Raw genomic sequence first — 14,887 nt, forward strand, 5'->3', positions numbered from 1 at the left:
ACTTGTGTAGCGGGTGAGAGACCCTGCATGTGATCTCCAGCATTGCCCTTCCAATGAGACTCACCTGTCAGCACAACGCCCTAGCTCGGGAAAGACTGGTAGAGGATTAAAGAGGAAAGATGTCGTGGTGAGATGGAACTGCCACTCGTTAAGGGGGCCCCTTTGGCCCATCAATCAACCTCAGTTTCCCCCTCTGTGAAATGGTTCTCTGAGGACTGTAGAGGACACCTTCTTACTCTGTTTGCTTTCTTCTCCTGAAGCCTGTTCTGCCTCGCCCACAGGGCCAAACCGATGAATAGATGAAACGTACTCCCCACATTTCTCTCGGTTTGGCCACCATATTTTATCCATACAGATTGATGTTGATGCTCCAGTGCGTATCATTAATTCTTAAGGGGGTCTCGAGTGGTTTTTGCAATATAATTGACAGTCACGTTTCCTGGGCCCTTGACATTGGAAATATGAACATATCAATTTCTAGAGTTTTGTAGCTGAGTAAGTAGCTTCAGAGATCACTTAGTTCTATTTAAAAACTGTAGAATTTTGGAACAAGAATATGATTGGAATTGCTTTCTACCTTTATGAGTAAGGATCCTGCTTCCAAAGTTAGATCTCAGGAAGTAGCTTCTGCCTTTGGTGATTCTGTCTGGGGTCAAGGCTGATTCTACGAGCACACTGCGTATGCCATTTACTCAACTGGTGATTCTCTCCCAGGAGTTGGGGACTCACAATGGCAGAGAAAGTAATGAGCTGCATACATCATGATATATCCACTTGCATGAAAGATATATAAAGAGTGTGAGTGTGTGTGTGTGTATGTGAAGTGTGCACACCAGGGTGGGTATATGGAGGTCAGAGATAAGCAGTAGAAGCCAGTTCTCTCCAGCATGGAGAACTCAAAGATCAAACTGAGATCATTGGCCTTGGTGGCAAGCACCTTTACCTCCTCAAACATCTTGTCAGCCCTCCGCAAAGTCTTTAAACACCATTGACAGAATTCTATAACCAAACCTCTGTCAGTCCTCAAACTTCCAAATGTCTTAGTGAATACACAGAGCAAAAGTTCTAATTCAGTTCCACCCCTACTTAGCCACAAAAAGTTCAGGAAATTCAACTGTGATTAAGTCCAGACAAGGAAATTTAAAACACGGACAAGTTTTTAACACATCGGAGCCTGCTTTTTTTCTAAGCTGGATGTAATATATGCCTGCAGCAATTCTCATGAAAACTAAATAAGAAAATGGATGAAAGTTGCTAGTCTTGTATCACTCATGGCAGCACTCTGTGTCTTGCATGGGGAGGCTAGCTAAGCATCATGGGAAACATATAAAACCTTTGCTAATTCATAGCTTCATCAGCCCAGCACTAGGCAGCTGCGGAAGGTACCCAGGATGACAACGGCTGACGTGAGTGGCATTTGATGATTAGTCAACAAGGAGAGAGTTGGGACTGATTAACTAACACGTTAGAAACATTGAATGGAGACGGGAGATGTCTCTTGCACAAGGCGTTCCACCTGTGTGGTCATTTTCTGATACTCCTTACATCTGGTAAGATTTACATTCTGACAATTCCTGCCCTGGAAGTGAGCTGAAGAATCAGCAAGTGGATGAAGAGCCACTAAGAAACAGACCAGTGATGCAGAGGAAAAGGCAAGACTTGGAGTTTCCCCCAGCAAATGGTCCTCTCCTCACCTCTGCTCCCATCACACATATTGCCTCTCTGACCTGCCACAGCATGCTCCTCCTCTCTGGGGCTATTTTGGTGCCCAACGTGGTTTCAGAAATTTAAAAACTTTTAACAAATATAAAACATCTAACAAATCCCCGGGAATTTGGCAGACTTCCTTGCTATTTCAAAAAGTTTACTGAGTTCAATGTTCTGCAATTGCACAGGTTCCTTTTGTGTTTTCCAAGTAGTTTTATTTTTAAATGAGTGGGTTTTTAAGAAACTACATATGTCCCTGCCTTGGCAAATCTCTAATTCTTCCAAGGGTGAAAATGCTTTTGTCTGTGCTCTTCTGATCCTGATATGAGGTAGAATGGCAGGCATGGAAGTGCGACATTTCCTAGGGTCTCTTACAAAGGCTGCACCGGGCGGTGAGGAGTTGCTGATACTCATACTGCAGAGATGCCAGGTCAGCCAAGGAGAAAGAATTGATGAATTTAGCTCAGATTTCATGGTCTTCGGTTCACACATAAACATTCCATAAGGGGCTGGAAAGATGGCTCAGCGGTTAAGAGCATTGCCTGCTCTTCCAAAGGTTCTGAGTTCTATTCCCAGCAACCACATGGTGGCTCACAACCATGTGTAATGAGGTCTGGTGCCCTCTTCTGGCCTGCAGACATACACGCAGACAGAATATTGTATACTAAATAAATAAATATTTTTAAAAAAACATTCCATAAGATTGTGTGTGTGTGTGTGTGTGTGTGTGTGTGTGTGTGTGTGTGTGACTAGGGATACATGCTAGGCAACTGTTCTACTTCTGAAGTACATTCTTAATACTTTTCTGTGTTTGGGACAAGATCCTCACTACAGTTGCCAGGTTGAACTTCAACTCATCTCTGAACTAGTTATCTTCCTACCTCATGAACGTTGAAAGAGCATTAGGGATGCAGTAAAACAAGCTCACAGGTAGAGGGACATGGCTGTGGATGTTTTCTGAACATAGATAAGTTTGTCTGTGCTGTGGACTTATGGTATGGCGTGAGAGACTGCCTGGGTGTGTATCTATGGAAGAGCCTGGTCAGGTCTGAGGCACGGTAAGAAGGGACAGATAGTGCTCCTTGTAGATGGCTGTGCCTATGGGCTTCTGTCTGAAGCCAGCAAACTCAAAGTCTAGGCAAATGCCCAGAATTCGACAGGATGCCCCTGGGAGAGGTACCGCAGAGTCCTCGTGATATTTGGAACCCTACAACTGTTTGGGGACAATTATTCTAGTATTGGTTTATTGGACAGGATGTACTGAAAAACTATGGATAAGGTGTAGCATGTTTTATGAGTCTTGACAACAGTGGAGAGAAGGCCATGGAGTTTAGGGAGGAAAGAGATGCTGCCACTGCTTTTATGAAGCAATCAAGGTCTGAAATGTTCATTTTGGAGAGCCCCATTATTCTCATAATAGTGGAATGGTCATTAGTCCACAGGGTAGAGGTAAGACATCCACGAGTGGGAGTCTTGTCTACACAACAGATTATTTCTATTGGGTGCTGGTGGCCTGTGTGCAAAAGGGGAGATTACAATCTATTTGAAAACCTTCTTATTCGATGACTTTCCACTTTATTTCCCTCGGTATGCCTAATGTTTAAATCAACTCCGTTTCAGAGATCAAACAGAAAATACCTTGCTAAACTCTGCAAATGCCATACCCCAGAGGGCTGGACTGCTCTGCAGAATTGAACATGAGGATCTGGAGATGCCTGTGCTCTGGCACCCTCTGCGCCCTCACCTAAGCTCCCACGCTCACCATCTGTGTAGATGTGGAGGCTGGTATGCAAGCACTTACCGCAGGCACCCGCTTTGGGCCGAGGCGCTCTCCACGTAGTGTTTCAGAGCAAGCTGGAACTCTTCCAGATCGTCTTCTGTCACGGACATCTGGCGCTGCACGAGCATGATGTGCTGCGGAAGAAAGGGAGCTTGCCGTCACACACACGCGACTGCCAACCAGAAACCGGCCCGGAAAAGCCGTGACTATTCTATCACGCGAGAAACACAAAAGCCCAGAAATTTAGAGCAGCAAAAGCTAAAGAAAGTGCCCTCTGCACTGAGACGTTTCCTCTTTAAAATTAAGCAAGAGATGCAATTAGAATCATGGAGGAGCTTTAAAGTCTCAGTTGGCCGGAGGTGGCTGACCCAGGCAACTGCATCTTAAAAACTTCCCGAAGCGCCTCTGATGTGCCACTGAGTCATGGCCACCACCCTAGAGATACCAAGGTTTAAAGAGAAGTTCTATCGGAATCTGCATCGCTTCAGTTTCTTGGCTATTTTCTGATATCAGATACTGTGACGATCATTACAATCAAGTTTGCTTTTAGAAACGTGGGCTTACTGATGCATTCCCAATGCTGTGTCGGTGACCAAAGGGCTATCATAGATTACCCATTCGCAACATGTGCTATTCAGAATGCTCTAACCCCGTGTGATGCTCCATACTGCCAATTGGGACAGATCTAGAATCATCTAAGGGACAAAGCTCTGGGTATGGTCTGTGAGGGAGGTTCTATTATCGGGCTCATTTAGCTGGTAAGATCCGGCTTAACTGGGGCGCTTCATCCCCTGAGCTGGGTGCTGGACTGAGTAAGGAAAGTGAAAGCTGGGTACCAGCCTTCATGTGTGTTTGCTTCCGGACTGTGGACATAATAGAGCCAGCTGCCTCCTGTTACTTCTCTGTCATGATGGAGTGTACCCTCAAAACATTAAGGTCAAATAAATAGTAAGACCCTCATTAAGTTGCTTTTGTACAATATTTTGCCATAAGCAACGAGAGAAAAGTTGCTACTATACCCGATTTAATGGCTCACAGTAGGTTGGCTACTGTTTTTTCTAAAAAATATTATTACAATTATAACAATTGTCATTTATACTCCCCAGAGAATTGCCTGGAGACCTGCCTGTGTAGTCTCACTATTAAGCCTATCTTCTTCTGCAAGGATTGAGGGAAAACTTTAAAAGTATGAAAATAAGCCTTATAAAAATGCAAGAGTAAATTTAAGACACACTCACAAGGATTGTATGGAACACAAAACTTGCACAGGATTGCTTGCCGGGTAGCATAGAGGCTACGGTTAACCCTGAGCTTCTGTTCTTTGTGCTGCCCAGTTTCTCAGTGCTTGTTAAATAGCTGTTACTGTCAAACACCGATTGCATTGCAAGAACCACGAGAGGCACTAAACACATAAACACATACAGCTGTGGTGGTTTGAATATACATTGCCCTTGTAGGCTCATTTGGAGTCACCAAGGGAGTGGCACCATTTGAAAGGAATAGAAGAACTAGGAAGTCTGTCATTGTTGAAGTAGGTGTGACCTTTTGGGTAGAAGTGTGTCACTGGTGATAGGTAGGCTTTGACCCAGTCTGTCTCCCCCTCCCTCTCTCCCCTGCCTCTTTCTCTGCCTGCAGATCAGGATATAGATTTCACTGCTTCAACACCATTCGTGCCACCATGCATGTGCCTGGGCTCCCTGTCACATGAAACTGTAAGCAAGCCTCCATTATCCCCATTAAATGCTTTCTTTTATAAAAGTTGGCTTGGTCATGGTGTCTATTCTTAGACAGACACCATGCCTTTTTATTTTGTCACAGTAAATACCACATGCAGGGCTCTGGGCATGCAGTGATAAAGACAGACCTCTAGGGCTGGGGATTGATTTCACTGGCAGAGCACCTGCCTAGCATGCATGAGTCCTAGCTCAATTCCTAGGATTACATGCACGCACACACAAAGGTTCTTTGTTTTCAAAGGGCTTAGCAAAATCAGGCTAAAGTCTGTGTCCAGGCAATGATATCAGCTCACACATGAAGCTGACTCTATGTAAGCTGATCATAAGGATCAGTTTTCTGAGGAAACAGCGTTGCGTTGCCACTGACATACAAAGCCCCATAACAAATTCCTCAGCCATTCAGCCATCAGAAGCATGTTTCTGTCCACACACGAGCACTCAGCAGGCTATGAATAGTGTATGATCTTCCCCCACTCCCCAGAAGGGGATACTCTTCAGTTGACTTTTACAGACGATCACAGAGGTTAATGGACCAGGGGAAAAAATTTCACAAAAACAATTGGGTGGCAAGGTTCTTCCAAGAACTGAGACCCAGTGTCAAATCATAGAATTCCTAGCTGAAAACGTCTCTCAGCTTGAATTCATTGTTATTATCAAGCACTGAGGGCTGCGTGTTTCTCGTCTACTCACCCCATTTATGCCTTACGGCCTAGCTTCATCACTGTGTTCTCTCTCTCTCTCTCTCTCTCTCTCTCTCTCTCTCTTTCTCTCTCTCTCTATCAGTTTATCTAAAATTCATGTTTTTCAGACCTCCAGAGACCAATTCCTAACAAGTAGAATTTAGAAATATCCGTAGATCCCAGATTTTGAGCTAAAGCGGTCACTATAGAGAGTTTTGGGTGGTAGAGATCCCTTGTAGAGGGGTAGAGAGGTCTATGTGTGTTCTACAGGGGGTTCCTGTGGGGATTAGATAGATGGTCAGACCCCACATTGTCATTCCTCATTTTCCAGGTACTCTTGGGACTCTCTTCCCTTGCATTTAGGCACAATCTCTTGATTTTTTTTTTACAAAAATATTCAAACAGGAGCTCCAGATAACATATTTGAGCCTAATATGAAGGACACGAGCCATCGTATCTTTCTGTTTCTTTTCTCTTAGTAGGAGGAAGCCTATCTTGGGGATAAGAGAGATTCGAAAAGAGAGGACTATGTGCCTCAGAATCACTGTGTGGGCTTTTTACTGGAAAAAAATTTTTTAAAATAGTATTGGAAGCATTTTATAAATTTGACCCATTTATTTACATAAATAGCCACCTTGAGTTCAACAACCCAATTGACCCTTGCTTTATTTCCTCTCAGGGTCAGAGAGGAAGAATCAGATGATGCAAACCTGGGACTAGCTCCCAAGGCTGTGTGGTCTATCAGGTCGTTGTGGGATTCTCTCAGGAACTTGGTGCAGTACTGACAACCAAAGGGAACTGATTTCCTACATATATATGATATATGAGCCCTAGCCCTCCACACCTGTTTCTCTGTCACTCTCTCAGTTTGAAAGCAACACTTCCATGATTCAGGAAGATGAATACTGAAAAGGGCCAGAGACCTTTACGACCCCACAAGAGACAGGTCCATTGGAATTTACCTTTTCTGTTCCTCCTACAAGGTCCCCATTTCTGTTTCCCTCACCTGGGACCTGGGTTAGCTTTCTAACTGGCTTCGAATCTCTGAATGCTGCATAAGTGATCATGTGTATTTCCAATAAGGGCCCGAGGGACTGTCAGTCCCCACCCCAACTTCACTCAGGTCCCCAAGATTGTCATGTGCACAAGACCTGATGGAGCAGGGTCACCAAGGGGTTTCTGTAAACAGACAGCAGATAGGTCAGGCTTTGAGTGCTACTTGGTTCCCATAGCAACTCCTCAGCTCTGTTACTGAGTGACCCCAGGTACTACATAAATGGAGGAGGGCCCAATTTCAATACAACTTTATGCAAAAAAATAGGTGGTAGAGTGTGAATTACTCCCACAAAGAGCAGTTCTGAGCTTCTAATATGTATGACAGGCTTGGCCAACACCAGCTAAGCTGATTCAGAGCTGGGCATAGACACCTTTAAACAAAGAGCAAAATAATTTGGAAAATTGATGAAATTGTGATTTTTTTTCTAAAATCTCTCTATATACTGTATTCCTGGGCTTATAAATTAATAACTTGTATGATGTACTTGCTTTTTTGCATGCCATGAAATTTTTATTGGTGTCGAAACAAGAAATAATACATATGATAACAAATGCCATTGTAAATCTAAATGAGTGAAATAAATTCATTCATTACTTAAGTTTTTGACTTATCATTGGGGCACTAGATATTGAGGGCAGTGAGTCTTGTCTTCAGAGTATGAATTTTTGAAATTTTGATATGGAAATCACTCACCGGTTTAGTACTCTCTTCAATAACTTCTTCTTCCAGGGGTTCAAGTTTCAGATCCTTCAGACAGAGGAAGTAAAGGCAGAGAAAAAGAAAAAATGCCCAGTTACCTAACTAATCAACATAAACCCATACTGCAGTTTGTTTTTATGGCTAATTTTGAATCCAAAGTACTTTATTGTTTGAAAGGAGATGAACCAATTCTCATTTTAAAAATTGATTTGTTTCAACAAAGAGATATTGTATCTTTATTAAAAATCAATGTTAAGGCACTATTTACAATAAGTTTAAATTACTGCTTACTTCACTGTAGCCCCAGAGAGCAAAGGGGCGACTAGAACTGCAGTCACAGGGGAAGCAGGCTGGGAGGACCAGACTCACAGGCAGATGCCTTTGTTCTCATGTCCTTCCTCCCGCCCCAAGCTCGCCCTAGATATCCTAGATATCCGTCTCTTGTTACAATGTTTCTGTGCTCCAGCACCGAGTTTGCTTTACTAAAGCTAGTGAATTGAAAAATAAAGGAAAATGACTAATATTTTTTTAAAACAAAACAAAGTTTTTTTTTCAAATGTTTAGAACTGCTCTGTGTGTGTGTGTGTGTGTGTGTGTGTGTGTGTGTGTGTGTGTGTAGTTCAGATGAGAACCTCTGTCCGTCTTCATGAATGCAAGACTCTTATATAAAGACCTTCAGATTTTATCAGGGGTTAACACCAATACACCCAGCAAAACCAAGTGAGTAAACCTTCAATACGTGTGAAGAAACACATATTCCAAGTGAGGAATACATGAAATATTTCCCTGAAATAACTAAGTAAAAATTAGCAGTTCTAGCTGTCCAGTTTATGCTACACAGTGTGAAACTGGGCATGGCAGACCAGGTCAGCTCTGGCTCAGCTGCGTGGTGTAGAGCTCCAGGTAAGTTAGCTTTTTATTATCTCTGAATGATCAAAACTTTCAGGTCCCTTCTGCTGTAGATTTATTTCCCCTCAGACCTCCCTCTAGATGGCTCCTTTCTTGTCTTTCACATCCAGTTTTAATCCAGCATTCTTAACACAGTCTTCCAGCCCACTCCCCTTAAGCATGGAACCCCTCCATCCACTCCCACTGCCCAGCCCACTCCCCTTAAGAATGGAACCCTCCATCCACTCCCACTGCTGACTTTAGGAGCTCAGCTGTAGCTCATGATTTGATTTCATGCTTTTTCTTAGATTCTTTCTCATATTTTTGTCTGTCTTTGTAGAGACAAAATATTTTGCATCTTTTAAGTATGTCTACACGGCTATTACCAGAATGCTGCTAGGCACACAGACATTGCAGAATCGGCGAGTGGCTGGATGAAGGTCCCACCAAACCATGGCTTTTCCATAAAGTAAAATTACGCAGTGAGTTAGAATGTGAGTGGAATATTAGCAGCACAGTGCTGACTAGTGGTCTCTGTGTTTCTCTCACTCTTCGGTTCTACATTGTCTGACGGAAGGGAAGAAAAGCTTGAGGGTGACAACCTCAGTTATCCATCCTCTGGTGACCAGATAATACACCAGGGAATGGACGGTCTTTATCATTGTCTTTGTTTCATTTAACACTAAAGATTTTTCCTTTTTATTCCCATTCAATTTTTTAAAAATGGTGTGTCTTGTGTGTGTGTACTGCAGTGTATGTGTGGAGGTCAGATGAAGGCCTTGAACATCAGGCTTCACATGTTCTATCTTCGTGAGCTGGAGTCTCTTTATTGCTTGCCACTTTACACAACAGGATAGACGGCTGTGAGCTTCCGAGAATCCTCTGCTCTCTACCTCCCATGGGTCTCCCCAGAGAAGCACAGGATTGTCGATGGGTGCTACTGCACCCAGCTTTTCTGTGACTCTGCGTATTAGAACTGAGGATCTCTTGCTTGCATGGCAAACATTTCATACCTAGAGCCATCTCCCCAGCCCTGAAGGTGTTTTGTACGGACTCACTATAGCACGGTTATAACTTCAGTACACCCCTCCCCCATTACTACTCGTGGAGACTGGAAAGAACATATCCCGAAAAACTCATAGGAATCCTGAATGTTCTTAACCACCAACCTCTTGAATGGAGTCATGTTTAGTTTACTGTCTAGGAAGGATTATCATAAATATTCAATAGACAAAAAAAAAACAATTTATGTTCTGCCTCAAGTATAATTTCTTTTAATAGGGCGATCAAATCTAATAAAAACCATAGGGAACAAGAGAGTCAGCAGGGAAACGACATGCACAGAGCCACTGTTTGGCCATTGTATCGTTTTCCTCTGGAAACCTAATTCAGCACAGCACAGAATAAGCCAGACAAGAAAACCTAGCCCACACTGTGCGCGCTCATCAGACAGCTCATGCTGAGCGCCACACTGCGGGAGCCCAGGCTGAACACCATCACCCTGTGCTTTCAGCAAGCCTCTCAGATGCTGCTCTCACAGTAAAACCGTCTCATAGGAAGGGAGGGAGACAAAAGTCCAGGAGAGAAAGGGATGTGACAATACTTTAATTTAAAACAGGCTAGAGAGATGTTACTAAAGTTTAAGCCATTCCAGAAAAAAAGAACTATATGCATTTCATACACCAAGGGGAGACATTTTCCCTGGGAATGTCACAACCCCTTCACAAAGAGATATTTTGTTCTTTAAAAGAATCTAAACTTACTTATCACAGGAACCCTTATGTTTCCATTGGGTTTTCTTTTCAAAACAGGGGCTCAGATTCCCGGGACTTTCAACATCAGAAAGCTAATTTTCATAGACACTGTTTTTCCTTTAGTCCCAGCTGAAATTCAGGTCTCAGGGAACGAGAGAGGGAAAGTTAATTTGCAACAATCTTACAGTTCTTGTGTTTGCTCCAGGAGGAGCAGACATCAATGAAGACGCCCTGGCTAAAGGGCTGGAGTTATCCAGATTGCTTCCCTCTGATTTGACTCTGCTTGCACAGAGAGAATCTTGTCTTCAGCATCCTTGCCCATCTTCAGGCCTCGAGGTTTCACCTCAGTTGGTTTAGGTGTAAGACCCAGCCTGCCAGGCTGACCTCATTACTGACATTTAAAGGGGTACCTTTGCCCTATTGTACCCTGAAATTGATGAACCTTGAAAGCCTTCTTTCTTCACTGCACCTCAAAGTAGGCTACCACTTGTCTCCCCCACTTCTATGAGACAGTATGTACGGATTCTGATAGGCTGAGATCCTCAGCTGTTCCTGGGTTCCCAGCATACCCATCTGGTGGTGTTGTTAGTTCTACTTCTAATCTTGGAAGCCTTTCGTTTCCACTCACTTAGGATGGACCCATCTTGGGCTCTAGTATACAAACTGGAAATTGATGCCATCATTGGAGCTGGCTTCTTCAGCTTTCAGTCTAGTACTTCTATTTTTTAATCTATTTTGATTTAATGCGATTTGTAAATTACCACCTGATTTTCTATCAAAACATCTTATGCTTTTAATTGCCTGTGTAGAAAAATAATAAATGTGTCTGATTGTTCCCAGGACCAAGTTCAAATCTCTTAATCTGTTACAAATGGCTTTATGATCAGGTAGCAATTCACCACGTAAGCCTAATCCTCAGTGCTTTCCTAAATAAAAGACAAAGCCACTCTACTTCCAGACATTCACTGTCCCCTCCAGTCAACTTTTTCTTTGTTTTCTAAAGCTTTACTTCTTCAGTGTGCTAGCTGGTCAGCATTTACTCCAACTTTCACGCCAACACGTTTTCTTTCCCATGAATTCTGCTTCTCGTTGCACTGCGGTGGTCTGAGATTTAGAATGTTCCCTCACCCTAAGAAGCCGGCATGCAATGATCTGAGACTGTTAGACGGCCCCCCACTCTTAAGAAGCTAGCATGTGACCCTCACAACACCCCTCCTGGGAACAGGATGATGAATAGCACATAAACAGATTGGAAATTGTTTGAACTCATTAATTCTAGTGCACATAGCCCAAGAGACAACGGCTCTTGATAGCTAGACACCTGGAGTGACCGTATCCCCTGAGTTCCTGAATTCATGTCTTAGAAGGAATATCTGTTGATTTCATGAGCATTGCCATACCCTTCCAGAAATTTCTCAGTTTTATTAAATTAGCAAGATGATTTCTATTGCTTGTAATCAAATTCTTAATTGACTTGGCATAAGTTTTAATAAAACTTACATACTTTCTGAATGTGAAATGTTTCCAAGTATCCAGCTCGTGGAGACCATTCCTCCAGGGAAATGTCTGCATAGTCCAACTTTGGGCACACGTCCAGACCTACTGATCATCAGCTATGAGTCCAGTTCTGACTACCAGTCATTGAAGCAACAAAAACCCTTCCCCTACCCCTCCCCGTTTATTTGTACAATTATACATGGGTTCTTCAAAAGTTAGGTTTTCTGTCAAGCAAAAATAGTCATTCTTTATTGTCCAGAAGTCACCAAAACAAGCTCTCTTACTCATTGACAAAGGTCACCTTTACCGTCCAAGCTGTATAAGCATAATGCCAGCATACCGTTAGAACACTTGAGACAAGCTCAATCGCTCCTAAAAGGTATGATAATTAAGAACATATAATGTAGCTCCAAAGAAGTCTTCATCATATTCCTTCTCGTCTGCTTACTAGGCAGGTTTAACACTAAAATTATCAGTTAATATGTCAATCTCTAGAAGTTGAGCATAGAATAACCCTTTTCTCTAAATACATTGGAAGATTCATAAGACCTTACTTGTATCTATCTCTCTGAGATGTCATTAACATCAATTCAAGTATAACCTACAAGTTCATTTAATTCTCAGCCCCCGGACCTTATTTTAAATGTAACTTTGAGCTTTTGTATTTGCTTTAACAAACAACAAACAATCAGAAAACATGCCCTTGAAGCTACCAACCAGCCATTCAGAGAGCTACATGAATGTTGAGCATTATTCTGTTCACAGGGCAGCCATGGATGGACATCCAGGCAGTGAGGAAGCTGAGGCAGAAGGCCTTGCAACAGAGGAGGGAGAGAAAAGGAAAGGGAGTACCTACCTTCTTTTCCAGTCTATCAATTAATTTCTGGAGCCTGTTTATCTGGGTCATCCACTGGTTGTCTTCTTCTAACAGTGCTTGGGAAGAAACCACAAAGACAGAATATTAGATTTTTAGCAGTGCAGAATGCTCAGACATCTCTCCTTCCACCCTGAAGGAAGAATGCAGTGTCACTGGCTTTTAAACAGATTCCTAAAAATGTATTCATGACTGACATCTAAGTAGCCAATTCAGAGATGTCTGCACCACTGACTTTTTTCACAAGCCTGTTTTCTTCTTCCTTTTTTTTTTTTAAATAGTATTTCTGCACTGGCCTGTGAAGCTCGAGAGAACACATCCTGCTGAGCCAGTTTTTCTTTCCTATAAGATAGTTTTCTTTTGAAACGAAAAAAAGCACTGATTCTTAGCTTGCATATGAGGCAGGGGCAGGAATGGATAAAACCAGATCCTTGGTCTGGAGCTGTGATAGGAGACAAGTGTAAGGTAAGGTAGCTGTGCTGTCTTTCCCACTGACTAGCCTGGGACTATGAACCCCTTAGCCATGGCTTAGAGGTAGAGTGTGCACACTGGAGCCCGCTGCACTGTATCCACGCATATGAAATACACTCATGTATGTATGTGGATGTAGCAGATCCTACGTGTGGATACACATGTAAATGTGTGTAGCTATGCACACACATATTGAATATTTATTATTTACTGCATATCTGGTATCATGTAATATGTATGTCAATGCAAATGCCTTGTGCTGTCTTAGCTCCGTGGAAGCTGACTTTAGAAGGAGGACTGCCCTCCTTCCTCATTTCAGACCCAAGCGTGTTTGTTTTCAAGTGTCCTCCAAAGCTCCTTATCTCTCTAACTCTACAGCAGGGAGGGGTAGACCAGCAGGACAACTCAAGAGTCAACACATTATGCCACCAAGAGGAGCGAGCATGTAAACTATTTCCAACAAGTGTTACTACTGTTTTCGCATGGAATAAGACTGTCCATAGCTGGGGAGAGAAGTGGAAATTTCAGACTCAGGGAGCTTATCCATGAAGAGAAAGCTCAATTGTAAATTCCATTTGACTGCCTCAGCTTCCCAACTTTATGATGTCATCTTTAGGTGTTGCTATTTATTTATTTATTTGGAAGCCTTGGCAAAGTGGGGAAGGGTACTCTTCTGGGACTATCCATGAAGAAATGTACCAACAAATTATAAAGTCAACACAAACATTAACATTGCAACAAATAAGTGCTATCAGAAATGAGTGTTCAAAGAAAATACTTTAAATGTAGAAAACAATATTCATTTTTAATGTTTAATTTACAAATTAGGCAACCTATTTCTAAGCTTGGTTGTTCCCTACAAGGATCTGAGAAAAATCGAAGTCCTTGGGAACTGTAGTTTTGGCTATGTCTTCCCATCAAAGTACGAGTCAGGCCTCCTTCTACTTCACTTCTAGGGTCAAGTCTGATGGGTACGTTCAGGGTAGCATGACTGAAACCGACTATTTTCTATATTTCCCCCCAATGCATCACATTTATATTTTATTTATTGTGTGTGCACATGTATGTTTGTGCATGTGCGTATGTGCACACTCATGCATTCCAAGGCATGTGTGTAACACTCAGCTGACAACCTGTGGGAGTTGGCTCAGTCATGGAGTCTGATTTTCTACCATGTGGGTTCTGGGGGTCAAGTTTGGGTTGCCAGGCTTGGCAGCAAGTTCCTTTACTTGTGGGGATATCTCCCTGGCTCTGTGTTTTCTAAATGGTTAAAATGGAAATCTAAGCTTGGCCTTGGGAACCCGGCACTGCTGTTTTTCAGCCATGAGAGCAGTTTGTAGTTTGCTTGCCGATTCCTTGCTCTTCCTATAGTTCCATTGGAAGACCCCCTGGGTGGTGGAGGACTTTATAGCCTCTTGCTACAGTAAGGGACACAATGTCTTTCTCCAAGACTGGTAGGCTTGACATGTGATTTATTTGGCAAATGAGAGTTAGGTGGCAAGAATAACATTATAGTTTCAATCTATTTTATGATTTTGGCCTGGCTGCTTATGCTTCTGACACTTAACAGGAGGCAAAAATGTTCTTTCTGGCTGTCATTTATTCTGGAAGAAGCTACCAGGAGCAGAGAACTCAGCCTATAGCTAGAGCCACATCTGGCTGACACTGTCCAAACCTCCACCAACCACAAACAATGATTTGTAGCTGTAATTGTAGAAAGTTTCGGTTTCCTTGAAATGAACCA

General features: G+C 42.7%; 1 protein-coding gene across 1 annotated transcript in view; it reads right to left on the minus strand.

Moving 5' to 3' along the window:
* The window catches only part of Necab1 (N-terminal EF-hand calcium binding protein 1), a 142,316-nt gene that overhangs the window by 8,904 nt on the left and 118,525 nt on the right, over positions 1-14,887 (minus strand). Inside the window, exons 8-10 of the mRNA XM_041657582.1 lie at positions 12,655-12,731; positions 7,654-7,707; positions 3,509-3,621 (exon numbers count right to left, since the gene is read on the minus strand). Coding sequence (XP_041513516.1) covers positions 3,509-3,621; positions 7,654-7,707; positions 12,655-12,731 — 244 coding nt within the window. The remainder of the gene's footprint in view (positions 1-3,508; positions 3,622-7,653; positions 7,708-12,654; positions 12,732-14,887) is intronic.

The sequence above is a fragment of the Microtus oregoni genome, unplaced genomic scaffold (genome assembly GCF_018167655.1).
Source record: "Microtus oregoni isolate MIOR12 unplaced genomic scaffold, Mior012 000008F_ref0000371, whole genome shotgun sequence".
Lineage (NCBI taxonomy): Eukaryota > Metazoa > Chordata > Mammalia > Rodentia > Cricetidae > Microtus > Microtus oregoni.